This window comes from Eptesicus fuscus, chromosome 14, assembly GCF_027574615.1.
Source record: "Eptesicus fuscus isolate TK198812 chromosome 14, DD_ASM_mEF_20220401, whole genome shotgun sequence".
Taxonomy (NCBI): Eukaryota; Metazoa; Chordata; class Mammalia; order Chiroptera; family Vespertilionidae; genus Eptesicus; species Eptesicus fuscus.
The window spans coordinates 59,194,698-59,222,459 of record NC_072486.1 but is presented as its reverse complement, the minus strand read 5'-3'; the positions used below and the strand labels follow the sequence as shown (position 1 = coordinate 59,222,459).

At 40.6% G+C, this 27,762-nt stretch overlaps 1 protein-coding gene across 1 annotated transcript in view; it reads left to right on the top strand.

Moving 5' to 3' along the window:
- The window catches only part of EXOC4 (exocyst complex component 4), a 737,356-nt gene that overhangs the window by 108,949 nt on the left and 600,645 nt on the right, over positions 1 to 27,762 (top strand). Inside the window, exon 7 of the mRNA XM_008150517.3 lies at positions 12,452 to 12,626. Within this exon, the coding sequence (XP_008148739.2) occupies positions 12,452 to 12,626 (175 nt within the window). The remainder of the gene's footprint in view (positions 1 to 12,451; positions 12,627 to 27,762) is intronic.

Genomic DNA, 27,762 nt, shown 5'->3' with positions numbered 1-27,762 from the left:
ATTTGATCATCAGTTTCTTCTATTTTCCTACTTTTATTTTTTTAAAGATATATTTTTATTTCAGAGAGGAAGAGAGAAGGAGAGATAGAAACATCAATGATGAGAGAGAATCATTGATTGACTGCCTCCTGCATGCCCCCTACTGGGGATCGAGCCTGGAACCCGGGCAGTGCCCTGACAGGGAACCGAACCATGAACTCCTGGTTCATAGTTTGACACTCAACCATTGAGCCATGCTGGTTGGGCAGATGATCAGTTTCTTTTAATTTCTTGTATAAAAGCTACGATCTGATTTCAGTAGTTTCCCACCATTCAGAGCATAATAGCATCAGGGAAATAGATATTGTGGTTATTGCCTTGGTCTGTCAGTGTAGAAATGCAGACCCCTCGTACTAGGGTCTCAGCAGAGAAGTAGCAGAACAGAACTGATTTTCTCCCGTGTCTGTGTCTTTGTTTCGTGACCAAGTAAGGCAGTCTCTTGGCTGCAGACATGGGTTTTCCAGCCAAATAACTAATTCAAGGTCTCCTGGATGTTAAATTTAGATCCAGATAGTCGTATCTCACCTTAAAAATTAAACATTTTTCACAGCTTGATGATAGAGCTTTATATCATAAGCGTTTCTTTTCTTGTCCAGTTGTGACTATTCCTTAAAATTTATTCTTTTTACTCCTTTGCCTTTTCCCCTGGTGTCACTTGAAGGTGAGACACAAAGGATTAGCTGTGGGTAAGAAGTTAGTAGAAGATCTGGGAGTATAAGGAACATTTTACTTATATCTACAAGAAGGCTGTTTTAACATTTGCCAGGTAATTGGATTTAAACAAATACTTTTATCTTGACACTTCTAATTTTTTTTCATATAAAATAGATTTATTACAGTATTATTAAAGTTAGCTTTGAATGCATGTATCTTTCAGCTTGTAAGTATACTTCTTTTGGGTCTCATATTTAGGCTGATAAGTTTATCTTTTTGAGAGATAGTTTTGTACTTTTCTAAAATCCTAGTTCATTCTAAACTATGAACTCATTTCCTCATCAGTCATACCTCTCTATCTACTGCATCTCATTTTTAGCTTATTTTTTATTTTCAGAAGGGAGAGAGGGAGGGATGAAGGGAAGGAGGGGGCGGAGAGAGAGAGAGACAGAGAGAGAGAGAGAGAGAGAGAGACAGAGAGAGAGAGAGACAGAGAGAGAGAGAGAAAGAGAGAGAGAGAGAGAGAGAGAGAGAGAGAGAGAGAGAGAGAAACACATTGAAACATTGATTGGTTGCCTACTGGGGATCTAACATGCAACCCGGGCATGTGCCCTGACTGGGAATAGAACCTGCCACCCTTTGGTGCATGGAATGACACTCCAGCCAACTGAGTCACACACATCATTACTTTCATCTGTTCATTCAACAGATACTCATTTATCATCTATCAGGTTCTGGATATCATGACAAATACTAGAATACAGTGATAAGTCAGACACAGTCCTTACCCTCAACAAGTTTACAGTCCAGAGTGGGAGAGGCAGGGATCAGAGGAAAGGAGACTAGTTTGATGGTTATTTTAATAATCCAGGGGAGGGGTGATATGATCTGAATTAGCAAAGTAGCAGTGGCAATAGAGTGAAGTATGACATTTGAGGGATAGTGAAGAGGTAGAAGTAAAAGAATTTGGTGGTTGATTGGATTGGAGAGGGAGAGGGTGGGGTGAGATGATTTGCTGGGACAATTGGTGCCATTCACTGACTTAGGGAACATGGAGAAGTAGGTTTGAGGAAGAATGCGACAAGTACCATTGAAGACATGCTGTTTGAAGTCTACAGCGCAGGGGAGCGATCTGGCCCGCAGATGTTTGGGAGTTGTTAGCAGGTGGATTACTGAGGAACTGAGGACGGAGTGGTCAGTGAGCTCACTCAGAGAGAGCATGAGGATGAGAAGAGTTCACAGCATTTAAGGAAGCAGCTCCTGAGACGAGCAACCAGAGGGCTTGGAGGGAAGCAGAGTACAGTTCTGTGGAGCTGAGGGGAAGGCAGTGTCTGTGGGAGTGAGAGGTCAATAGAAGCAAGTGCTATACTCATTTGAATAAGGACTGAAGAGAGTCTGTCAGATTGAGTAAAATGATTATCTGAGATTTATCAAAGACTTTCTTAGTAGAATACTGAAGGGCTAAACTGGTTTGCAGTGAGAAAGTAAAGGCAGTATAGACCGCTATCTTTCTAGGCTGGGTTTTCCTGGCATCCTATAGTACTTAGATCTCTACTAGAGGCCCAGTGCATGAAATTTGTGCACAGGGGTGTGTGTGTCCCTCAGACCAGCCTGCACCCTCTCCAATCTGGCGTAAACGGGCAGTTGGACATCCCTCTCACAATCCAGGACTGCTGGCTCCTAACTGCTCGCCTGCCTTCCTTCCTGATTGCCCCTAACCGCTTCTGCCTGCCAGCCTGATCACTCCCTAACTGCTCCCCTGCCAGCCAGATTGATGCCTAACTGCTCCTCTGCCAGCCTGATTGCCCCTAACTGCCCTCCCCTGCAGGCCTGGTCACCCCTAACTGCCATCCCCTGCAGGCTTGGTCACCCATAACTGCCCTCCTCTGCCAACCTGGTCCCCCCCAACTGCTCTCCCCTGCAGGCCTGGATCCCCCCCAACTGCTCTCCCCTGCAGGCCTGGGTCCCCCCCCCCGCCCCCCCAACTGCCCTTCCCTGCAGGCCTGGTCACCCCTAACTGCCCTCCCCTGCAGGCTTGATCACCCCCAACTGCCCTCCCCTGCTGGCCATCTTGTGGCGGCCATCTTGTGTCCACATGGGGGCAGCCATCTTTGACCACATGGGGGCAGCCATCTTGTGAGTTGGAGTGATGGTCAATTTGCATATTACTCTTTTATTGGATAGGATGGCCTCTTTTCATTTGCTTCCTCTTTCCCTAACACTCCTAAAAAGGAACATTCTCCAAAATTGAGTCCTTTGTTCTCTTCTTACCTCTGAGCTTTGGTTTTCTTGTCTGTAAAATGAGGCTAAAAGTGGGACAGCAGGTCCTGGTATAACTTTATTTCATTGAAAGTGCTTTTGTTACAGTGTTAATGAGATGCCATAGGAACTTAACTCTGGATTATATCAATGGCCTACAGTATAATTGGTTTCATTACATGTAATTTTGCTTAAAATGTCAGAACCTATCAATGATGTTAAGTGAGGACTTACCTGTATCAACCTGTATCATCCTCACAGGGTTGTCCCAAGGATTAGATGAGCTAATCCACGTCAAGCACTGCACACCCTGCCTGGTGTGAGTGATCAGTGAGGCTGTTGTGGTCATTGAGATGGTGTCTTTGTAGTTGTCGTCATCGTCGTCCTCCTCCTCCTCCTCCTCTTCCTCCTCCTCCTCCTCCTCCTCCTCCACCTCCTCCTCCTCCTCCTCCCCCCTTCAGTCTTACTCTTCCTCCTTAACCCAGCCTTACTGTTTCATGGATCTCTTCTATTCAGACTGCTTTAGCTGCCAGCCCCAGGCAGAGTTCTTCTAGTACTGCTGCCCTACATTGCTCATCGTTTTACTCTTTTTTCTTTTCTGTTAGTCCTCACCCAAGGACATTTTTCTGTTGATTTTCAGAGAGAGTGGAAGGGAAAGGGAGAGACACAGAGAGAGAAACATTGGTGTGAGAGAGCCACTTCCATTGGTTATCTCCCGAATGCACCCTGACCAAGGCCAAGGAGTGAGCCTGCAACCAAGGTACATGCCCTTGATTGGAATCGAATCTGGACCCTTCAGTTCACAGGCCGATGCTCTATCCACTGAGCCTAACCGACTAGGGTAGCTCATCCTTTTACTCTTGACTTGGGCATCCACAAAAATGCTTTCCCCATCCTGGGCACTGGGCCATGTGTTAGCATAAAGGAAGCATAAAACAGGGACTCTGTCCTCACTTTCTGGCCCAGGCGGCTATGATGTTACTGTTTTTGTCACTTTTTGCAGTCCACTGTGATCACCTGGTGTTGTTTTGGAGTGATTATAGGAGCACAGGGGAATAAAGGCACTGGCTCTTATTCTGTGAATTAGGCCTTTTTAAGTTATAAGTGACAGGACCCCAACTCCACCGAATTCAATTAAAGAGGCAGTTTCATTGGAACGATACTGGTGTGTCTTAAACATAAGCAGGACTTCACTAACCATGCCAAGGGATGGCAGAGGTGCAGGTGGGCTGGAAACATCTGGATTGTCTCCTGTATCTGCCTTTATAAATTTTCTGTAGATGGTAACAAATAAAGGTACATGCATAACAGTTTAGTATTGTTTTGAGTTTGCTGTTTTATTATACTTGCATATCATTTTGCATTTAATGCAATTAACTTGTGATTGGGGAATTTGTGTTTGAGGAACCTGAGAGCTGGAAAAGTCCCTGACTTGTCCTCAGAGTCCTGGTGGCAAGTCTCGGTGTCTGACAGTCCTCCCTACTGGCATTCATTCCACTTGGCGGTCCCAGGATTAATATTTCCTTTCACCACCTGTGATGTTGTATTCATATTATAGCATACTATTTTCTGACTCTCCAAATAACGTGTGTGTGTGTGTGTGTGTGTGTGTGTGTGTGTGTGAATGTGTTATTTTCATCAAAAGCTAGAAATCACAATTAGTTGAAATTCTAATATCTGCCTTAAGGCTCTTAGGCTTATTCCCATAGGAGGTTTTCTCTTATTCAGTTCACTGTAAGGATTCATCCAGTAATTTATTTATTTATTTTTTAAATTACTTTATTGATTAAGATATCACATATTTGTCATCAACCCCCTCCCCCCGTTCCCCTCCCAATCCCCCCCACACGCAAGCCCCCCTACCCCTGTTGTCCGTGATCATTGGTTAGGCTCATATGCAAGCACACAAGTCCCTTGGTTGATCTATCTCCCTTGTCCCCACCCTCCCCTACTTTCCCTCTGAGGTCTGACAGTCCGATCATTGCTGTTCTTGTTCTTCAGTCTATGTTGTTCATCTTTTCCTCTAGATGAGTGAGCTCGTGTGATACTAGGAATACACTTATAGGGACTGGAAACGAGACAAGCAATAATGGTTATGCTGAGAGGCAATTGAATCAGTCTGTAGTGAGCCTCCCTCTGGGCCAACAGTTCTTTTGAGTCCTGGTTTCCATGTCCAGCAGTTGTTAATGTGTTCATAACAGCAATGATATTTCAGCTCTGGATGGTGGACAAACGGTGGTATTGCAGGTCCGACCCTCTCTGGTTTGGTCCTGGGCAATCTGCAGTGACGCATATCCGCTGACTGCTAGTATGGCAAGGCATCGTCAGCGTCTTCCATCTCTGGACTGTTTCTCTTCTGACTTCATGGCTGGAGCACTCCTGTCAATTCCTCTCTGTTGCAGGAATCCACATGTCTCGGAGTTGTTTTCTGAAAATATACAAACATATTCTCGACCAAAAGTTAATAAAGGAATATTTTCTATAAATTTGACTTGCGATCCTTTTTCATTTTTTTGCCCAAATGATTTTCCTTTGGCTTGTTTTGATACCATGTATGTTTTACCTGGGTGACTTGCTGTTAGCATTACAAATGAAAGTTAATTTTCTAAAGTAAAAATTTTCTAGATGTAATTTATTTGCAGGATATTTTTCCTTACATGATATTCTTCTACTATCCCCCCTTTTTTGGTTTAAATATTGGGAGGCTTTTGGAAATTTTATGCTGTAATCTTGATAGCTTTTAAATTTTACTTTTTTGCACTAAAATGTGACTGCTTTAGGTTCATTATATGTTACGCAATTTTACCATGAGATGAACTACCAATAAAAATTTTAGTTAACACTTTAGTAACAGCTTTTTTGTCCAGTACAATTGATTTTTCTAGAGTATTTGCTTATTTTGATTGGCCAATTTAAATAAGTCTGAAAACTTGACTACTATTTTACTGTCAAATTTTATACTCTAACAACCATCTTGTTTTACCCTGTAATTATTAGTGGAGAGGATTATTTGCCTTCTTGAGTAGGCCCTGAGCATTCCTGGTGCTAGGCTGGATTTAGATATCCTAGACCCCAGTTCCCCGGATCATGGGTGCAAGACATCTCCATCAAGTCTTGTTGCAGTGAGAGGGCATCTGCTGTCGGCCAAGTCTCTGTTACCTGGGTCCCGATTTGAGCTGGGCATGTGAAGCTGAGCAGCCATGGGGGCAGGAGATCTCCTTCAGCAGGGGTGAGGGTTCAGGCCCCTGCAAACTTGGGGGGGTGACGGTCTGTGCCCCACCTCTGTTGACCCCCAAGTTCTCTCCTGATGGCCCCTGTGCGACTGTGCCTGTCTTAGGTTGTTCCTTCCCTGAGGAATCTTACCCGTCTTTGGCTAACCAGCCATCCTCCGGGGTCAAGCAGGGTGATGTGAGGTTTAGTTCTGTCTCCTTAGTCGCCTATGCTCCCATGGCCTCCGCGCCCAGCACCTGTCTTGGGATCCCCTCGCCTGCTGGCAGGGTCCCAGCACTGATCACATATCTTGTGGAACCCAGGTTTCTTCTCCAAGGAGGCCCAGTTCACCCCACTGGGCGAGAGACACATCCATGGTACCAGCCATCATGAGGTTTCACCCTTGACATGAACAGAAGCTCAGGCAACAGCTGTGGACAATTGGATTGTGAGAAGCAGGTCCCTCTTGGCTAAAAGGGCAAGAGGGGCCAATTTAGAATGCTCAGGTGCCTTCCCAGGGGGCCCTCTACATAGTGGAAGGGATTAAACCCTTTCATGTCCTTTTTAAATTGCTGCCAGACATTCAAAGAATTAGTTTGTAAGTTTGTTTGGGGTAATTATATAATATGCTGTTGTAATTCTAAAATATCTAGAGATGTGCTACGTTTGTCTCCAAACGTAACACATCTCTAGATATCCCCCCCCCCATGGGTGTGAGGAATTATTATATGTAATGGGGGTGATCCAAGTCTGGGAAAATTTTTAATGACAGTGTAGAATAATATCATGTAAGGATATTCTTTGTTCTAGTCCATGGCAATACCCTTTCAAACTGGCTGTCTATTTCTTTTTGTATAGACAAGGTCTTGGTTACATTCTCTGCACTTCTACCGCGGGCAAGTAGTGATAGTAGTGACACCCTTTCTTTGGTGTCCACACAAGCCAGAAACCTCTCTTTAATTTTACACACAAAGGGGCATTGTTTTGATTTTGTGTTATACAAAAGGGAAGCTGGGTGGAGACCCCTGTGTATTTATACTTTCTTGCCTCCCCCCCCCCCCCCCATGGACCTCCTGGATAACCAAGGTGTTTGGTATTATTGGTGACTACATTAATCATCCAGTAATTTAATGATTCTACTTGCTCTATTGCCTTTTAGATCAGTGGTGAAAACCTTGAACCTAACAGGACTTAAGCAACTGAGCTAACTGCACTGTAATGTTTTATTTCTTCTTTTATTTGCTTAATATTTTGTGGTGGGAGTGGTACAGGGAATGATTTTCATAGTGTTCTGTGTTTTCAGTTCATCCTGAGTGTTTCCAGCTAAAAGTAAAGCCGTGTTTTCTCAGTGTGGCCTTGTGTGGGCAGTCGAATGTATATGGATATTAACAGCATATTTCCGTGTATTCCCGGTAGCTTTAAATTGGCCAGACTAGTGCAAATTCATGTTCAGTTTGCGTGAGTCCTAATCTCTCTCGTTCTTTGATGCATCGGGGGAGTCTTCTTACTTTCTGTCTTTCTTTTTTAAGGAGCATATGCTGGCTGCGAAGTGTGTGCTTGACTTCGGTTTCTTTTTCTTGCCGGCCATTCACTTGCCCTCTGCTGAGTTGAGCTTCCAGTGCTGCTCTGAAACCCGCTTGCCGAGGTCACTGGGAACAGCGGGTTGTCGCCATCTCTTTCCCTTACCTCACTTCGGCAGCCTTTGACTCTGCTGGTACTCTCTTCTCCTTTGTCCTCTCAGTTCTCTTTCCTGGCTTCCTCCTCCCCAGCTACTTCGTAACCACCTTTCCAGTGCTGCTCTTTCAGGAATGCTGGCTCTAAACCTTGCTTTTCTTTTGTCTTACTCTGCACCTTATCCCTGTGTGATCTCATTCTTTAAAATATTTCTTGCTTTTTAAATTTCCTATATCAGTCTCTCTCCTGAGCTCTGGACTTGCCTATCCAAGTACCTAACTACATAACACCTTAAATGTAACATATCCAGATTTAAGCCCAACATCACTTCTTTCAAATTTCTATCCTAAATATTCTCTCTCTCTCTCTCTCTCTCTCTCTCTCTCTGTAATGTCTTCCCGAGTTGCTTACGCCAGAAACCCAGGCAGGGGGATGCTGACTCCCTCTGTGTAATATTGTGCCCTCACCTTGACTAGTTCTATTCATTTTCTGCTTTGATCCTTCTAGCAGTTCTGTGAGGCTCCTGGAACAGGTATTAATTAATACTTTGGTTTTAGAGATGGAGCCCTTGGAGAAGTTGAGAGGTTTTGTTTCATAATTAAAGGGTTAGGAATGATCAATGCTGGGAAAGAATGTGAATCTTTTGTTTCTTACAGATTACTTACATTAGAAGGAAAAACAAAAACTGAGTGAACTGCCCAGTATCCCGAGGTAGTGGGAATCTGAAGGGGTCAGCTTTCACTGTGCTTCACTTTTTGAGGCATCAGATGGATTCTTTTCTCCACTGTTCCATGTATTTTCCTTTCACTGTGGGGGGCGGGGGCGGGGGAGAGGGTGTAGGGCCCTGACTGCCCTCATTGATGGTTTAAAAAAAAAGAGATATATTGACGTATAATTCACCTGCTTTACAATTCACTGAAAGTATGCAATTCAGTGGTTTTCAGGTTATTCACAGGATTGGGCAACTATCACCACTGTCTGGTTCTGCAACATTTTTGTCTCCCCACCCAAAACAAATCCCATATGGTTTGGCAGTCAGTTCTCACCCACCCAAGTAACCACTCATATATTTTCTGTCTCTATAAATTTGCCCATTCTGGATATTTTACATAAATATAATTATACAATCTATAATTTTCTGTGAGTTTTTTCACAGCATATTTTAAGGTTCATCCATGTTGTAGCATGTGTCAATACTTCATTTCCTTTTATAGCCAAACTAGGGGCCCGATGCACGAAATCTGTGCAAGAGTAGGCCTTCGCAGTCCTGGCCCCAGTTGCCTCAGCCCTCGTGGCTCCGGCTGCCTCTCAGCCCCATGGCCCCGCCCACTGGTTGTTCTGGAAGGTTGTTCCAGAAGGTCGTTCTGCCGTCTGGTCTAATTGGCATATTAGCTCTTTATTATATAGGATGACTAATGATGTTGAACATCTTTTTGTTTGCTCATTGATCATATATTTTTTTTTTTGAGAAGGTAGATACAAATGCGTTGTCCATTTTTAAGTTTGATTATTTGTCTTTTTATTACAAGTTGTAAGAATTCCTTAGATATTCTAAATACATATCCTTTATCAGATGCTAGAGGCCCGGCGCACGAAATTTGTGCACTTGGGGGCGGGGGTCCTTCAGCCTGGCCTGCGCCCTCTGACAGTCCAGGAGCCCTGTGATTGATCACCCCGCAGAGGGAGGCCCCATCCACCACCACCGGCCCGGTAGCCTGGGCCTCCCTCTTTGGGGCAATCGTGGGGCGATGGCGGGGCCCCCCCGACCAATCGCATCGCACCTGCCTTGGTGGCAGCAGTCAGTGCTGGGTCGCTACGGTGCCCGCAGTGGCTGGGACCCAGGACTGACTTCCGCTGTGCCAGCGGCGGTGGGAGTCAGTGCCAGGTTGCTGTGGCACCCACGACCCAGGAGGGACCAAGAGGTCAGCAGTTGATCCCGCTCGCCAGTCCCTGCCCACCCAAGCCTGCTGCGCATGTAGCCTGGCATTCAGTCGTCCGTTAGGTCGTTTTGGACATTACGGACCCTGGCTCTTTATATATTAGGATGTGATTTGCAAATATTTTCTCCCATTCTGTGGGTTGTCTTTTACTTTTTCAAGGGTATCGTTTGTAGCACAAATGTTTTTAATTTTGATGTCGGAGCCACAGGTTTTATTACTGTTGCCATGATTGTGTGATAATAAGGCAGAGGAGAGCTTCCCTCTCTTTGAAGTGGCTGGATGTTTCAGAGGAGGCAGATGTACAGGTGGCAGCTCACCCCTCTCACCTGTCTCTTCTCCCTTATTCTTCCCCATGCAGTGTTCCCGTGCTGTGATGGTCTGTCTTGGCCTTGATCCCTCAGGAGTGACAGAGCTGGCACTTGCCAGCATTCTATCAAGGGATTGCTGCTTCTGTGATGTTCATAGACATTATGGATCTCACTTTTCACCTCACTTCTCTGCTAGGTCTCTTCCACACAGAGCACTGCCCCTGGTGGCTGGGTTGGCCTTGTCCTGGAGTGGCAGCCCCAGTGTGCAGCCTCGAGCTTGTGGCCCTGGACAGAGCCAGGCAGCAGCGCCTTCCTTTCAGAGAAGCCCTTCTCTTCAGTGCTTTCTGCTTTATTGCTGCTCCGCAGGCCTATGCCTAGACCTTCATGCCATTGGGAAGGTGGATGCTGTGCCCCAGGCATCTGAATGTCATGGATCAGTATGATTTCAAAAATGTTGGAGGTTAACATAAGGTTATTAAGTTTTAATTTTGTCCAGTAGGGATATTTGAGAGAAAGGACCAGATTCTCCTGTCAGGAGAGTATAAAAAATATCAAATTAAATATATTTACCTTTGTGGAAAGCCAATATATGGTCCTATTTTTCTTATTTTGTTACACATACTGAAAAATACGTTATGGTCTGTGGATTGATATTTGGGAACCACAGGCTTACATTGGCAGCATAAATCTTTATTTGAAAAGTGGACCATCCTTTAATCAAGTACTTACTCTGTGTGATGTCAGATGCCAGTTTTATACAGATTATGTCTTACACTTAATGAACTATTTTGGCTGTGTTAGACACATCTTTTGTACTTTGTCCCTTTCTCTGCTGATAGCACAGATGAGAAAGAATAATTGTTTTAGGTATATGTGTGTGTAAATGTGAATTGACCTTTAAAAGATTTTAAAAATCAGCATTCAAAAGATAGGATGGCTCTTATTTACAAATACAATGTATAAATTCTGTATTATGTATATTCTAGATTGGGAGTAGTACATAAATTTTTATTGATTCTGTCTCATCTAAATTAAAATGTCAAATGCATGTTAGGGTTTTATCATAACACAGTTATTGGCCATCACTTTGGCACATTAATTATAATAATTGGGCAGTAAAGAAGCCAGAGGAATAGATAAGATGCTGTATGTTTTGATGAGATTGTAGCCATAACCTCTTATTTATGGTAATGGGATCTTATTAATTGACACTGCTGACAAGCTCTTTTGCTTTCCTTTTCTCCTTTCCAGGTAGGTTTATAAATCTATTTAGGAACTATGAACAGAGAGCCACACAATATACAATAAAAGTCACATTCCAAATTTTCTGTACCTGTTCATGGTATGCACATTGAATTCATTCAGCACAATTTGCTGATCCCTGCTAAGTATACAGCGATGTGTGAAGCAGTGCCCACACTGGGAGGCTAGCAGTGGAGAAGGGAGGTAGAGTGTCTGTGTATAAATAACTGGGACCCGCATTGTTTGAGTCACATGTGGGAGCCACACTTGGTTAAGTTCCTTAGAAGTGGGATGCAATGCTATACAAGTTGAGAGGAGGGAAGATTCCCAGCCCATGTGGTCAGTGAAGCTGAGTCTTAGTGGTAGAAGAACCCCTTTGCTTACATGCCACAAAGCTCCGCCCTGTCCCTGAACAGACATCTGCATTCTAGAACTAGAGTGAGAGGTAGGTGGCAGATGCACTGACATGGAAATCAATGTTTGTTCTAGTCCCAGCTGCCTTGCAACCCCATTTTGTGTCCTTGAGTATATAAAATTGATTTAATAATATGTGTCCAGCATTTCTCACCATGAAAAATGAGATAATGCGGATGACTAAGCTGCTCCCTGTGGTGAAAGTCAGATTGCTTGGCAGGTGTGTATTTTTTTTTCAGGCAACTTACACCGTGCATTTGAATGGTAGTAAGCACAGCTTTCCACGTCTAAAAGGATTAGTATCCTTACCAAAGTGCCCAATTTATTGCTAGGGAATAGCATATTCTGTGTGACATCTGAACTGGCTGAAAAAGTGCCTGAATTCCTTGGAGAAACTGCTTATAAGAATACAGAGCAGTACTGTTGTAATCACTAAAATACGTTCAAAATGAAACATGTTTATGAAGCTGCTACTGCTGGTTTAGGGACTTGGCAGTTGGTTTTTAAATTTTTATATTATTTCTTTTTTATAGTAGAGAAAACAGGCTTAGATAAGTTTTCAAGTTTCTTAGATCATACAGCTGTTTGCAATCAAACCTGCTGAAATGTGCTGTTTGCATGGTCACTAGTTTGTTGGTTTTCTTGCAGGCCAGTGTAACCATCTTCGGTTATATGTTTTAATGTTATTTACTTGTTTGATTTCTTGGCTAGGTTACTTCTGGAGCTGCTGGAGTTGCTGTTTGACAAGTTCAATGCTATAGCCACTGCGCATTCTGTGGTCCTGGGATACCTGCAGGACACCGTCGTGGCCCCACTGCCTCAGCAGGAAGATGTCAAACTGTATGACATGGCAGATGTGTGGGTGAAGATCCAGGATGTCCTCCAGGTAAGTCTTTTTATAAAGGATGCTGTCTCGTCAGAGTAACAGGTTAAGACAACAACACAAAAATCAGCAGCCTAAAACATTCCCTTCGTCATAAGCAGTGAGACAGGACTGTTTCTGTCTGAAGATGATGCTGTTGATCTCATGAACTATCATCTTCAGAGATCTTTCACAAACTTCTTTACCAGACTTTCAAATGAGAAGATGCCAGTACCTAGCAACCAAGGATGTGCAGTATTTGGCTTTTTGTTTTAAGGTACTTTACATCACTGGAATTAGTCATATGTCAGAGTAATCAGTATAAAAATGTTCTTAAACACTATATTATAAACTTATATGTAGCTTAAGTTTATAACCATTTTCCTACAGTTAACTCTTGTATATATTGGGATAAATGACACGTCAAGAGCTTATTTTGAGATGAGAATGAATCTATAAGTATAAATATATCATTTTGATTGATTTGGTTAGGATTGGAGAAATGATATTACTGTTTGGTATGATGCTGCAGAGATGGTATTTAGAAATTTTATTGTATTTTCTCTCCATGCTTCAGGAAAACATATTTGATTTGGCTAGTTGAAAATTTGAAATACAATTAAGAGTCAGCTGAAACAAATTTGACATCGTTAAATAGAAATGTCTTGGTTGAACAGTACCTACTAATATGGAAAAAATTAAGAATATGTAGGGAATTGAAAAATATAACTGTGTAGGAATGAAATTACTTGCATGGCAAATAGGAGTCTTACAGGAATAAATAAATCATGATGGGAAATTGTAGTTATTTTTGACACTATATACATGTTCCTGGTGGGTTGAATGATTAATTCTTGGTTATTCATTCATTAGACATTTTTTTGGCTTAAGTCTGTGTGCTTTATTGATGGTGTTGTAGAAAGAATATGGATTGCAACTATATTTCCTGAGTTCCTTTTGCCACTCTGTCAATTACCATATGCTCATAGTAGGTACTTGGTGAATATTTGTGTATTGAATAAAATATCTGTATTGTTCAGAAGCTGATTATTTAATATTTCATAAATTGGTTTGCCTGTCTGAGGTTTGCTAATCTGAGATATAATGCTTAAAGTAAGTTGTGTTAATTAGGCCCTAGAGCAAAACTAAAATTGTAAAATAGATGTATAGGTAAAAAGTTAGTAAAGGGGAAAAAATTGAATAATGAATAAATGCTTGAGTAATCCAAAAGAAAACAGGAGAGGAAGAATAAAAAATAAAGGACAGCCCTAGCTGGTTTGTCTCAGTGGATAGAGCGTCGGCCTGCGGACTGAAGGGTCCCGGGCTCTATTCCAGTCAAGGGCATGTACTTCAGTTGCAGGCTCCTCCCTGGCCCGGGCCCTGGTCAGGGCTCATAGAGGAGGCAACCAATTGATGTGTTTCTCTCACATTGATGTTTCTCTCTGTCTTTCCCTCTCTCTTCAACTCTCTTTAAAAATCAATGGAAAAATATCCTCAGATGAGGATTAAAAAAAAAAAATCAAAGAACAAAGCAAAGATAGAATGAATAAAAAACAAATAGCAAGATGTTAGACTTATCCCAATCATATAAATAATTATATTAAATTTAAATGAACTAACCACTTCAATTAAAAAGCAGAGTTTGTCATATGGTTTAAAAACTAAGAACAACAATAACAACAAAAAATAAGACTCAACCATGATATTTATGAAGTGTATTTTATGCCACTTCATTACTTTTTAATTTTTAAATAATTTCAAACTTTTAGAAAGGCTTTAACAATAAGAATAATTCAATAGGCATTCATATACCTTTTTATTCTGATTCAAGTATTGTTAACATTTTGTTGCATTATCAATTGTTTTGTATATGTACACATGTAGATAGGTACATACACAGATTTTTTTTCTTTGAATAGTTTGTCTATAAGTTGTCAGAATGTCTATATTCTAGTTTTGTTAGTTGACCCAATAATGATCTGCTTGGCATTTTTTAACTTGAATTTATTGGGGTGACATTGGTTAATAAAATTAAGTAGGTTTCAGATGTACAATTCTATAATACATCATCCGTATATTGTACTGTGTATTCACTATCCCAAGTCAAGTCTCCTTCTTTCACCATTCCCGCCCTCTTTACTCTTTTCTGTATCATCCCCCTTCCCCTCTTGTACTCACTGTACTGATGTCTGTATCTATGTGTTAGTGTTTTTTCCCCCCTTAATCCCTTTGCCTTTTTCACCCAGCCCTCCAATCTCCCTCTCCTCTGACAGCTGTCAGTCTATTCTCTCTACCTATGAGTTTGTTTCTTAGTTTAGTTTGTTCATTAGATTCCACATATAATTGTAATCATATGGTTCTTGTCTTTCTCTGACTGGCTTATTTCATTTTTTTCTTCTTCTTGAGTAGACAATCCAGTCTAAGGTTAGATATTGCATTTACTTTTCATGTCTCTTTAGTTTAATTCAAGCTTGAACATTTCCATAGCCTTTCTTTACTTTTTTAACAGTGGCATTTTTGAAGAATATATCTCCATCTTTTAATACAAGTTTCTCATTTCGGGCTCTAGAGATACACTTTTAAAATAAATTCTAGATAGATTAAAAGTATACAAACAGAAAGAGATATGCTATGAAATACTACTAATGATTTTTATTATGGAAACCAATGGAATACATAATATTAAAAGGAATTATTTGTATCATAGTACTTATGGCATTTAAAACCTGAATACAATAGTATGTTATGGACTATGTAATCATACTCATTTAAGGTAACAAAATGCTTTATGAGTAAGTTTTTTTTGATCTGATGTTTGACTCCCTAAGACTAATGTTCTAAATTCAAAACAATGCTTAAATCTTTTAAGATTCTATTTATAATACTATCACAAAGAATTAATTATGGTTATAAACAAAGTAAGATATGCCTTACTTAGCTTTATTTACGTTGGATTTGTCAAATGTATATAATTCCTACATTTTGGAAAACAGAACCCATAATAATCATGTTAACAACATTTATAATAAACTGAAGAACTTTAAGTTCTATCAGACATCAACTTGAAATGTAAAAATGATTGAAAATATGTTTCTGCCTTATTAAATGAATTATACTTTTCACACGTGGGTTTTATAGAGTGATTTGGAGATCCTATCTTCATATTATGGATTGATTGATTGATTTATTTAAACAGCTTTATTGAGATGTAATTTACATGCCATAAGATTTATCCATTTAAAGTATAGATTTCAGTGATTCTTAGTATATTTATGGAGTTGTGTAAGCATTACCATGACAGGATTTTAGAATATTTTCATTACCCTAAAAAGAAACCTTGTATCCATTAGCTGAAGTTTTTCTATTCCCCACTTTCTCCCACCCCCAAGATGTTATGACATTAAAGAGGTTTCAACTGTGAGTTCTGTCTCTCAGTAACTTATACTGCCCAGATCATACACTTGGCAATACTCTTGCCATTTCAGTTAATGCACATGTATGCCATTGGCATAAGCTGTATGACAGGTAAAGAACATAAAAGTAAGCTTAGCTAATAATACAAGGTGAGAGGTATAACACAGAAATACCATTTCATTTCATGTATCGTGTTTAATTGGTTTAGGTCAAGGTATGGCAGTGTTCCTTCTCTTCTAGCATTTTCCTCCCCCTCTTTCCTATCTACTTTTCTGCTCCCATTTTTTTTTTCTATACATGTTTTAGAACAGCAGTTGTCAACTGGTGGTCCGTAAGGTCTGAAAGGTTGGCGACTGCTGTTTTAGAAGAATGACCTTAATCATGACTTGAGTTACTCTATGGTTGACTGGTTCTTAACTCTTTTTTCTACTCATCTTTGTTATTAATGCACAGATTCAAGAATAAAGCCTTTTTTCCCCTCTTTATTGATTAAGGTATTACATATGTGTCCTTATCCCCCCATTGCTCCCCCACCCTCCCAATCATGCCTTCACTCCCCTGGTGTCTGTGTCCATTGGTTATGCTTATATGCATGCATACAAGTCCTTTGGTTGATCTCTCCCTCTTACCCCCACCCTCCCCTACCTTCCCTCTGAGGTTTGACTGTCTGATCGATGCTTCTCTGTCTCTGGATCTGTTTTTGTTCATTAGTTTATGTTGTTCATTATATTCCACAAATGAGTAAGATCATGTGATATTTATCTTTCTCTCACTGGCTTATTTCACTTAACATAATGCTCTCCAGTTCCATCCATCCTGTTGCAAATGATAAGAATTCCTTCTTTTTTACTGCAGCATAGTATTTCATTGTGTAGATGTACCACAGTTTTTTAATCCACTCATCTGCTGATGGGCACTTAGGCTGTTTCCAAATCTTAGCTATTATAAATTGTGCTGCTATGAACATAGGGGTGCATATATCCTTTCTGATTGGTGTTTCTAGTTTCTTGGGGTATATTCCTAGAAGTGGGATTACTGGGTCAAATGGGAGTTCCATATTTAGTTTTTTGAGGAAACTCCATGCTGTTCTCCACAGTGGCTGCATCAGTCTGCATTCCCACCAACAGTGCACGAAGGTTCCTTTTTCTCCACATCCTTGACAGCACTTGTCATTTGTTGATTTGTTGTTGATAGCCATTCTGACAGGTGTGCGATGGTACTGCATTGTCGTTTTGATTTGCATCTCTCGGATGATTAGTGACTTTGAGCATATTTTCATATGTCTCTTGACATTTCTTATGTCCTCCTTCGAAAAGTATGTATTTATGTAGGTCCATTGCCCATTTTTTGATTGGGTTATTTATCTTCCTTTTGTTAAGTTGTATGAGTTCTCTGTAAATGTTGGATATTAAACCGTTATTGTTGATAACATTGGCAAATATGTTCTCCCATGTAGTGGGCTTTCTTATTGTTTTGTTGATGGTTTCTTTTGCTGTGAAAAAGCTTTTTATTTTGATATAGCCCCATTTATTTTTTCCTTAGTTTCCATTGCCCTAGGAGCTGTATCGGTGAAGATATTGCTTTGGCATATGTCTGAGATTTTGCTGCCTGTGGATTCAAGAATAAAGCCTTTTTGAAAAAGAGATTCATCTAAATGTTTTAAGTTTATTATGCAATAAAAATTATTTTACAACATTTAAGTTGTTTTTAGGTTTCTATATTTTCAAGTTCCCCCCACATTCTTTCAGGTTATAGATTACTGAGTAATATTAGGCTATACACCCATCAATAGACTGGATATGCAATGACACAGACACATAAATGAACTAATGTTGCTGAATGAAAAAAGAGTACTTGGCAAAATGTGTTACATATCTGAGACATGTCGAATGGACTAAGAAAGGTTTTTAAGGTAGATGATGAGCCGATCCTTGGCGGGTTCACACTGGGAGAAAGGATGGCATTCCAGAGAGGTAGAATGACTAATAAGATGATATTGTTAAGTGGCACAAAGGAGTGAATGAATGTTCAAGGCCATTCAGGAGTAATTAAGAAGAAGAATGGTTCATCGGTGACTGAGAGTTTGTTCTGTGGACAGAAGATACATTGGGATAGGTAGATCTGGGTGTAGGTTGTGGAAGGCCTAGTGCCATCTAAGAGCTTTGTTTCTGAGTATCTTTAGACTAATGGTTTCTGAAACTGGGTCTGTATAGATTTATCTAGAGAGTGGATTCTGTTGTTTTCTTCTTGTTCTTTTAGCTCCTAAGGTGATTGCAACATGCAGGGTGTCCCCAAAAGTGTATATACACTTTAACATCTGATAGCTCAATTTTGAAAATGAATTGTATTTTAATAAACACTGACTTTATAAATATTCAAAGTGTGTGTATACATTTTTTGGGGGACACCCTATATTTGCTTGGGATCCTGTAATTGGGAACCATTGTTTTGAGTCAGTGGTTCTCAAAGTATGTTTCCTAAACCGGTAGGATCAGTGTTACCTGGGAACTTATTAAAAATGCAAAATCTTATCTCTACCTCAGACTTAGCAAATCAGAAACTCTGGGAGGGTGGTATACGGGCTGTGTTTTAACAAGCCTGCAGGTGATTTGTGTGCCTGCTGATGTTCGGGGAACTCTGCTTTAGGTATGCTGGACCTTGCAGGGCTTTGCTGGTGTGATGCGATGGAGGAGGATTGACCTGGTAGCGGTGAAAGGAGAGGCTGGAGACTCGGCAGGGAAACTATTTTGTAGGCTAATAGAGAGTCTGTGGGTTATATTACTTGAGGGATTGTCTATTAGTGAAATAAACAAGGCAGGCTTTCATGGAGCATGGTCAAGGAATACAAAGAAGACAGAAAGTGATTTGCAAACCTTTTGGGGAGTCCTTTAGAAAATTTGTAAAACCATGTAATCAACCTATCAGCCTGATTTCCAACATGACATATTTAATGATGGTTTAGTGTTATATTATTGGGGCCAACTATGTGCTAGATATTAGGGAATAAAGATGAACAAAATATAGTGAGAGAGCTCATCTGGTGAAGTGAGCGGGGGGTTGCAATAGTGTATGCTTCTCCGCTAAGGTCAGTGTTAGTGTTCTGGCATGAGTAAGAACACAGGAGAATGTTTGCTAACATGGAGGGTTAAGAAAAGGATATTTTTGGTGTCAGTTTCCATGTAGAGTTTTACGCTTAGCAAGAATTTGAATTTCTCAGACCTGTTGGTGGAATGCTCTTTAGGTTAAAATATTCCTGGGGAACGAAGCCATTGCACCAGCCTGCATGAAGGTGACAGACCATATGATGCATGGGGTTGCAGGGGTTGAGAGTTTGAATTTCAGTGTTTCTTTGAATGGGAAATATTTCTTGCTGAAAAATTGAAATGTTCTTATGTTTATTAAACTTGAAAAAGGCAAGCATTTTTGCTCTTGTGAAGACTGCAGCAGCTTTCCTTCACTAGCTCCGGGCTGTTCCCTGGCAGGCGGAGTCCATCCTGTGGTCAGAAGGCTCATTTGTCTGCATGTTTGTGTCTGGAGACAGCTTAGTGAGGAGACAAGGCTGTGGTGTCATAGTCACAGGGCGTCAGCGTTTTCTCCTGGTGTCAGCCCTGTGACCACCCACCGTGGCACTCCCTTTTCAGTTTCATACTCTTTTTGAAACTGTGATAATAGAAATACATATTTTTGCCCCTCTGAGCAGCAGCGCACCTTCCCAAATGTCACCTTCTTGGTGACACGCCTGTCATACTGTTGGCTGCACATTTTCAAGTGTATGAGACAGAGGTACACTACACTGAGTGGCCAGATTATTATGATCTCTGAACGCATAATAAATAATCTGGCCACTCAGTGTGTGTATATATATATGAGGCTCGGTGCATGAATTCGTGCATAGGTGGGGTCCGGCCAGCCTGGCCAGGGGGGGCGGACATGGGGTAGTTGTCTGGCCTGCCTGCTGGTTGAACTCCTGGTAAAGGGGACAATTTGCATATTAGCCTTTTATTATATAGGATATACACTGAGTGGCCAGATTATTATGCATTCAGAGATCATAATAATCTGGCCACTCAGTGTAGAAACACAACATCCCATTTATTGTGGGAATGTGCAAAACAGACAATAAGAGGACCACTTTGAACAAAGTCATCTTTTAGATTTTGTGATTCGTAAAAACATTTCATTTTTTTTTTTTCATATCTCTTAAAACAAAACTGCCCATTTAGGCATCATTGGCTTAAATGTTTAGTCCCTGGGTGTGCTGAACAGTGATCTGCAGATGGAGGCAGGAGGGATACCCCGAACAAGTCACTTCACTTTTTGGTGCCTTGATCTCTTTTCTGGAAACTAACACAGACAGAATGTAAAGTCATTTTACTTTTGTTAACTGCCACCTAAGTGTTTACATAGTGATAACATTAACCTCAGGTGGAGAGAACGTGAAGTGTGCTGTCAGGTAAGAAAAGACACAAATCTTACTGGTACTGAGCCACGACCTCGGGGCGGGGGGCGGAGGGCACTTCAGGGAGACAGACACAGTTTCTAGTTTGAATCCAGCTCTGAAACTTGTTCTTAGGTTTTGTTTCATTTGATATTTTGGCTAGCTGAGGATTCCATACCTTTACGTAAAACTAGTCCCGTATTTCAGGCTAGATAACTTGTGAGACTGTTGCCTTAGCCTTGACAGCTTTTGCATGGCCCGAGTTGTCAGCCAGACCACTGAGTCTCCAGAGAGGTACTCGCTCCTAGAATTTTTGTTCTGCCTTCTCAGTGGACAGTGTGCTGTCCAACACACAGTTAACATTTAAAGTTAAAGTAGAAATCTTCCTGTGAATTGGACTTGGCCTCTGTAGCGCCAGGACTCTCCGAGTTGTTTTATGCTCACTGCCAGTGCTTATAGCGGGCGCTGAGGGCAGCCGAGAGCCACTGGCTCCCAGGGCAGGTGCAGCAGACGCACAGGTCAGAGCGCCCGGGAGTCCACGCACCATGAAACCTGGGGGAGCATGAACATGTTGGCAAGTTACGGAGATGGAGGATTTCAAGTTTAAAGGAATAGGAGTCACTGAATAGAGATTTGGCTTTTCCAGTTTTAAAATGCCAAAGATTTTGATAAAAGAACTACAATGGGTTTAAGTCTTTGCAGTTAAGATTAAGGTTATTTCATTTATGTTATTGCAGTGATTCACATCAGATCATCTGAATGTTCAGAATATTTTGGTAGTCACAGTCATTACGAGTGGTCACCGAGCCACCTCTCTCCCTCCCTCCATCCCTTTCTTCCTTTTCTGTCTCCCTCCTCCCCTCTTTCCTATTTTTAGAGGTAGCTTAGTTTGCTCGTGTGTGTATTGCTTTTACGAAATGGTTGTCGGCAGGAAGCACAAAGAAGCTGTGGTGATTGCTGTTCCTTTGAGGGTGTGCATCTGTTCCTGTTTGTCACTCCAGCGAGGACTGCATGCTGGTAACTGTTAGTTTGCGTTGCTCATTATATTCTGTTGTGGAGTACAGTAAAGGTTGGCATATAGAAACGAGGGACATCACTGACATGTGTTTCATACTATGAGTATGCAAAGCTTAATGTAAAAATCGAGTGGAAGTTAAATAGCAGAATATTAATATTTTATGCCCTTGACCTTAAACCTTTTGAGGTGAAAGGTGATGTAGAACCTGCTGTTACAGTATTTCATTTCATCTTAGCCTATAAGATCTGCATTTTTCGAATGAGTTCTGTTAATGAAAGAGGTGCTGACAGAAGAATTTTCCGTGGCTCTCTGCTGTGTAGTGCGAGACCCGATGCCATGGTTAAGAGGTGGCAGGAAGCACCCATGCAGAAGTCAGCGACAGTGCACTGGGACCTAATAAACCTCATGATTTGCTCTATTTTCAATATGTGTGTGATTTGGTTAGTGAAGTCTTCTGGATCCTGTTACACTAGTCATGGCTAATCTTAGTTTTGTCGTGTCTTTATCTTAAAACAGGGTGTACAATCAGATTCACCTAGGGAACCCTTACCTACCTTCCGTAGGACTTCATCTGAGTCTAATGCACAAACCAGTTAGGAGCTAGAATTAATAGTATTATAGGTTTGGTCATATTAAAGCCAAGAGTTTTAAATGCAGTCTTAAGGGATCTGAGAAATTTACAAAAAGTGAATTTAGTTTAATTTTGAAAATATATCACTATAACATGTTTAGGAGAGTTTCTTTTTCTATGATATATAACAAATAACTTGGCACGTTGAAACTTCATAAAGATGGACAAAAACTTTAATATACACACCTTTTAGAAGGAAAAGAAAAACTAAATGACTGTGCTAAAAGTGATCTCCATTTGCAAATTTTGGTCAACTTTATTTAGGATAGGAATCCAAAGACAGAAAACATAGGTAATTCCTATTTTTGACACTGACAGTTCAGAACATTGACAAATGCATTATTTCACCCAAGATTTTATTTTTGGACAGAAAACAGTTAATGAGAATGTTTATGATGATTTGGTTAAGAAGGGTTTTTTTCTTATGTTGTTTACTATTACTCCACCCCTATTTATTTCTTGTATGAGTTTTTCAAGTTTATATTAATTTATATATTTTTAACTGAGGGGAAAAACATTTCTTTTTTAAAATGGTCATATAAAAGGACTTTAAGAAATATTTTAACATTGAGGGCATTAAGACAAAGATATAAACCAAGAACAATATAGAGCAGTTTCAGGTCCCATGGAAAATGTTCAATGTGAACACAGTGCTAGATAAGTCATCCACAGAAGAAAGGGGTCCGGATGAGTTATAGGAGCTGGTTTCATGCACAAAGTAGAACGTGGCGCCTTTAATGTGGTTATTGTCAAATACATCATAAGACTAGTATTATATAAAGCTTGAGAGAATGGATGCATTTTGGTTTATTTGTTTTCTTAGAAAGTATTAACAAAACAAAAATAAGACTGAATGATTTTGGGTGACAGGGAGATCTTTGAATAAGAGATTGAGAAGTTTGGACTTGCCCCTTTAGGCAGTGGGCTGTTACTTAATTTTTGGTTTTTCTTTTATTATTGGAAATTCCCAACATGTCCTGGAATACATAGACATGTATAATGAACCCCTATGTACTCACCATCCTACTTCACCAGTTTTAGGAATATCAGTTCATGCTCATGATTCATCTGTGCCCCTGTCATTTTCACTTTCTCTTATTTTGGAAAAATTCCAGTGATTATATTGTTTCACCTATAGTTCAGTATGAATCTCTAAAATATAAGGGCTCTTTAAAAAAAACAACTGTAGCCCAGTCGGCGTAGCTCAGTGGTTGAGCATTGACCAATGAACCAGGAGGTCACAGGTTTGATTCTTGGCAACATGCCCAGATTGCAGTCTCAATCCCTACTGGCGTACAGGAGGCAGCCAATCATGATTCTCTCTCATTGATGTTTCTATCTCTCCCTCTCCCTTCTTCTCTGAAATAAATTAAAATATATATTAAAAACCACACAACTATACCTAAAAATATAAGTCCCTTATTATCAAATATACAGACAGTCAGTGTTCATATTTCCAGTTGTCTCAAATGTTGTGATTGTATATCCTTTACAGTTTGTTTGAATAGGACCCAAATAAAGTTTAAATATTGCAGTTTGATTGGTAAGTTTCTTAAGACTTTTAATCTATAAGTTCCCTTCTATCTCTCTCTCTTTTTTTTTAACCCTTGTAATTTATTTATTGAAGAAACCAGATAATTTTTTCTATAGAACTTCCCACATCTTGGCTTTTGTTGATTGCTTTGTCATGGTGTCATTTGCTATTTATTAATGTTCTGTAACTTGGGTCTAGAGGCTTAATAAAATTTAAGTTGATTTTCTTGGGCATGATTACTTTATATATAATGGTAGATATTCTTTTTTGATAGAGGAATAAAATGGTGAAAGGAATGTTTTTAGGATGATTTATCTGGCAGCAGTGTGCAGAATGAATTGGTGGAGGAGGAGATGGATGGAGATAAAACAATAAGAAGCCAAGTTCTATCAATTCAAAAGGGATAGGCTAGATTAAGGCAAGACAGTAAAAAGGAAGAGGACAGATTTCAAGAAGAGTGAAGGTTAGAAACCTCTTATATTGACTAAGAAATGGAGAGCATAATTCAGGGTGAAGTTTTGAGCCTGAGTGGTTGGGAATTAGGATCAGGAAGATGGTGTTTTGTGCCTGTTAAATTTGAGGTATCGGCAGAATATCCCTGTAGAGTTGTGCTATAAGCAGCTAGAGATTGGGCACAGGAGGCTAGGAGAGAGGTTAGGAGAGGAGAATGAAATTTAGGGGTTGTCTGTACAAATGGACCAGCTCCGAGCTTGTGCGTGTAAAGTGAGGCGAGGACTCTCCTTACATAGTTCATGAGCTCAGTCAGCTGTCCGTAGGTGCTACCAGGAGCATATTTACAGGCCCTGGAGATCGGAATTCCTTGTAGTGATGCCACAGTTTGCCTTGCTTTGTTTGCTTCTGAAGTTTTTCATCCCCTGTGTGTGATGCAGTAGCAAATTTTTGAGCAGGATCCAAATGCTTTTCAGGTCAAGGGCGGTGGCTTTCAGAAGCTGGTGATTCCTTAGGGAAAGGATATGGACAGACAGTTTGAAGAGGAAGTAAAAGCTTGTGTTAACAGGTCAGGAAGTGAGCCTGGGAGGAAGTGAAGAAGCAGAGTAAGCAGGACAAAAGGTATATTGGGCCCGCCATAAGGAAAAGACCTCAGAGTTGATATTTATTTCCCTCTTAACCCCTGTATTAGCTAGCCTGACCTACATCATCACTGAGAATTGGTTAGTGAAGCTGGGCCCCCACATTTCTTGCCATCTAGTCCTGTTTGTTCATTCTTACATCCATCAGAACTCCAGGGAAAGCGGTTTAATGGGAAGCCACAAAATTGCATATAGTCTTTTTAAAAGTTCCTTCTAACTTAGGATCTTAAGAAAATGTTATTCAGAGATCTCAAACTCTTGTCAGCATCAGATGTACCCACCTATGTTTATGCATACTTTTGCCTAGTTGTAGAAGATTGGACAAAAGAAATGTTTGCTTTCAAACTGTACGTATAACGCAATCAAATGTAGAAAAAAGGTGATGGACACTTCTTCATAGGGGAATTGTCTTCAAAATAGTTTAAATTTTGTGTATCCTTAACAAGATTATATAGCAGCTTTTATAGCATTCAAAGGTGCATTTTTTTTTTTTTTTTAGTAGTTCTGGGCTTTCTAGAAGTGTTTGTTGGTGTCACCAAAAAGTTGTGTCACACTACTGAGTGGCTCCAACCTTGTTGATTAAGTACCTAAAAGTTTTGAAGGATTTTGAAAACCTAAAGTGAACAATGACAACGACATTCCCCGCTTTAGATATGATTGCATCTAAGGGAGATAAGGGCTGCCGCCAAGTGAACACACACAACAGATGATGGAAACTCAGCACGACGTAGCCAGTCTCACGGGGGTAATAAATGACAGCACACTAGATATGTGTTAGCAACGTGATATGGCAATGAAGAAGGCCAGCACTATTTTTGGCTGCAATGCACAAAACAGCATCGCATCACGGAGCTGGATTGATCATCGCTGTCTACCCGCTCTGGTGAGGCGGCGTCGGGAGGCTGCCTGGAGAGCTGGGCACTTGTGCACTGGAATGACAGACACACGGTGGGAGTCCCAAGCAGAGCATCTGTAGTGACTAAGGGCTTCAGAGGAGGCAGGTTTTGGAAAAGCTGGCATGTTTGGGAAGGAGCATGGAGAGCGAAGAGATGCTAACCTTTTCAGAGATAGGATGATATTGAAGAATAGCGTCACTGTGAAGGCAGTCACTCTGAAGGGAGTTATGACTCCTCAAGAGCTGGTGATGGTTTTGTAAAGAGCACCTTTGAGGGGTTAGGGAAGCATTTTCACAGGTTCAGATATTCAAAAAGGGGCTCCAGAGCAAAATTAAGCAAGTACTTGCTATTGTCAACTATGGTGTGTTTGTTCTTTTTCTATAAAATTTTTTGGATGACATTGGTTAATAAGATTATATAGGATTCAAGTGTACATTTCTATGGTACAGTATCTGTATATTGCATTGTGTGCTTACTACCCAAAGTCAAATCATCTTCTGTTACCATATATTTGACCCCCCCTTTACTGTCCCCACCTCCTGCCCTCTGGTAACCACCATACTGTTGTCTGTGTTTGTGAGTTTCAGTTTTATATCCCCAAAGAGTGAAATCAGATGGTTCTTAGTTTTTCCTGACTGACTTATTTTACTTAGCATGATATTTTCAAGGTCCGTCCATGTTGTCGCAGATCTTTTGTTATGATTGAGCAGTATTCCATTGTATATGTACAACATCTTTATTCAGTCATCTATCAAAGGACACTTGGGCTGTCTCCATGTTTTGGCCACCTTGAATAATGCTGCAATGAACATTGGTGTGCATATAGCAATATCTTTTTGAAGAAATGTTTTCGAAATTTTCGGGTAGATACCCAGAACAGGGGTTGCTGGCTCACTCATATGGTAACTCTATTCTTAATATTTTGAGGAAACTCCATACTGTTTCCTTCAGTGGCTGTACCAGTTTACATTCCCACCAGCAGTGATTGACGGTTCCTTTTTCTCCACAACCTCTCCACCACTAGTTCTTACTTGTCTTGCTGATAGTAGCCATTCTGACAGGTGTGAGGTGATATCTCATTGTAGTTTTGATTTGCATTTCCCTCACAGCTAGTGAAGTTGAGCATCTTTTCATATATCTTTGCTATTTTTATGTCTTCTTGGGAGAAGTGTCTATTTAGGGCCTCCGCCCATTTATTTAATTGGATTGTGTGTTTGGTGTTGAGTTCTTTGTATATTTTGGATATTAATCCCTTGTCAAAGCTGTTATTTGCAAATATCTTCTCCCATTTGGTTGGTTGCCTTTTTGTTTTGTTGTTGGTTTCTTTTGCTGTGCAGAAGCTTTTATTTTTTGTAAAAAAATTTTTTAAAATTGATTTTAGAAAGGAAGGGAGAGAGAGAAGCTTCAATGATGAGAGAGAATCACTGATTGGCTGCCTCCTGCACACCCGCTACTAGGGATCTAGCCCACAACCTGGGCATGTGCCCCGAACTGTGATCTCCTGGTTCATAGGTTGAGGCTTAACCACCATGTCATCCTGGCTGGGCCAGAAGCTTTTTAGTTTTATATAGTTTAATTAATTAATTTTTTTGCCTTTACTTCCCTTGCTTTTATTATCAAATTCATACAATCTTCTCTAAGACCAAGGTCCCTAAGTTTAGTACCTATGTTTTCTTCTATGTAATTTATTGTTTCAGATCTTATATTTCGATTTTTCATCCATTTTGAATTAATTTTTGTACCATTCTTTTGTATGTGGCTTTCCAGTTTTTCCAGCACCATTTATTGGAAAGGCTTTCTTTTCTCCATTGTATGTTTTTGGCTCCTTTGTAAAAATTATTTGGCCATGTATGTATGGTTTTATTTCTGGCTACCAGTTCTGTTCCATTGGTCTGTGTGTCTGTTTTTCTGCCAATACCATGCTTTTTTTTGGTTTTGTTAATCCTCACCGGAGGATATTTTTAGAGAGAATGGAAGGGAGGGGGAGAGACAGGGAGAGAAACACATTGACTGATTGCCACCTGCATGCCTCCTGACGTGGCCAGGGATCGAGGTTGCAACTGAGGTATACATGCCCTTGACTGGAATAAAATCCATAACCCTTCATTCTACGGGCCAACACTCTAACCACTGAGCCA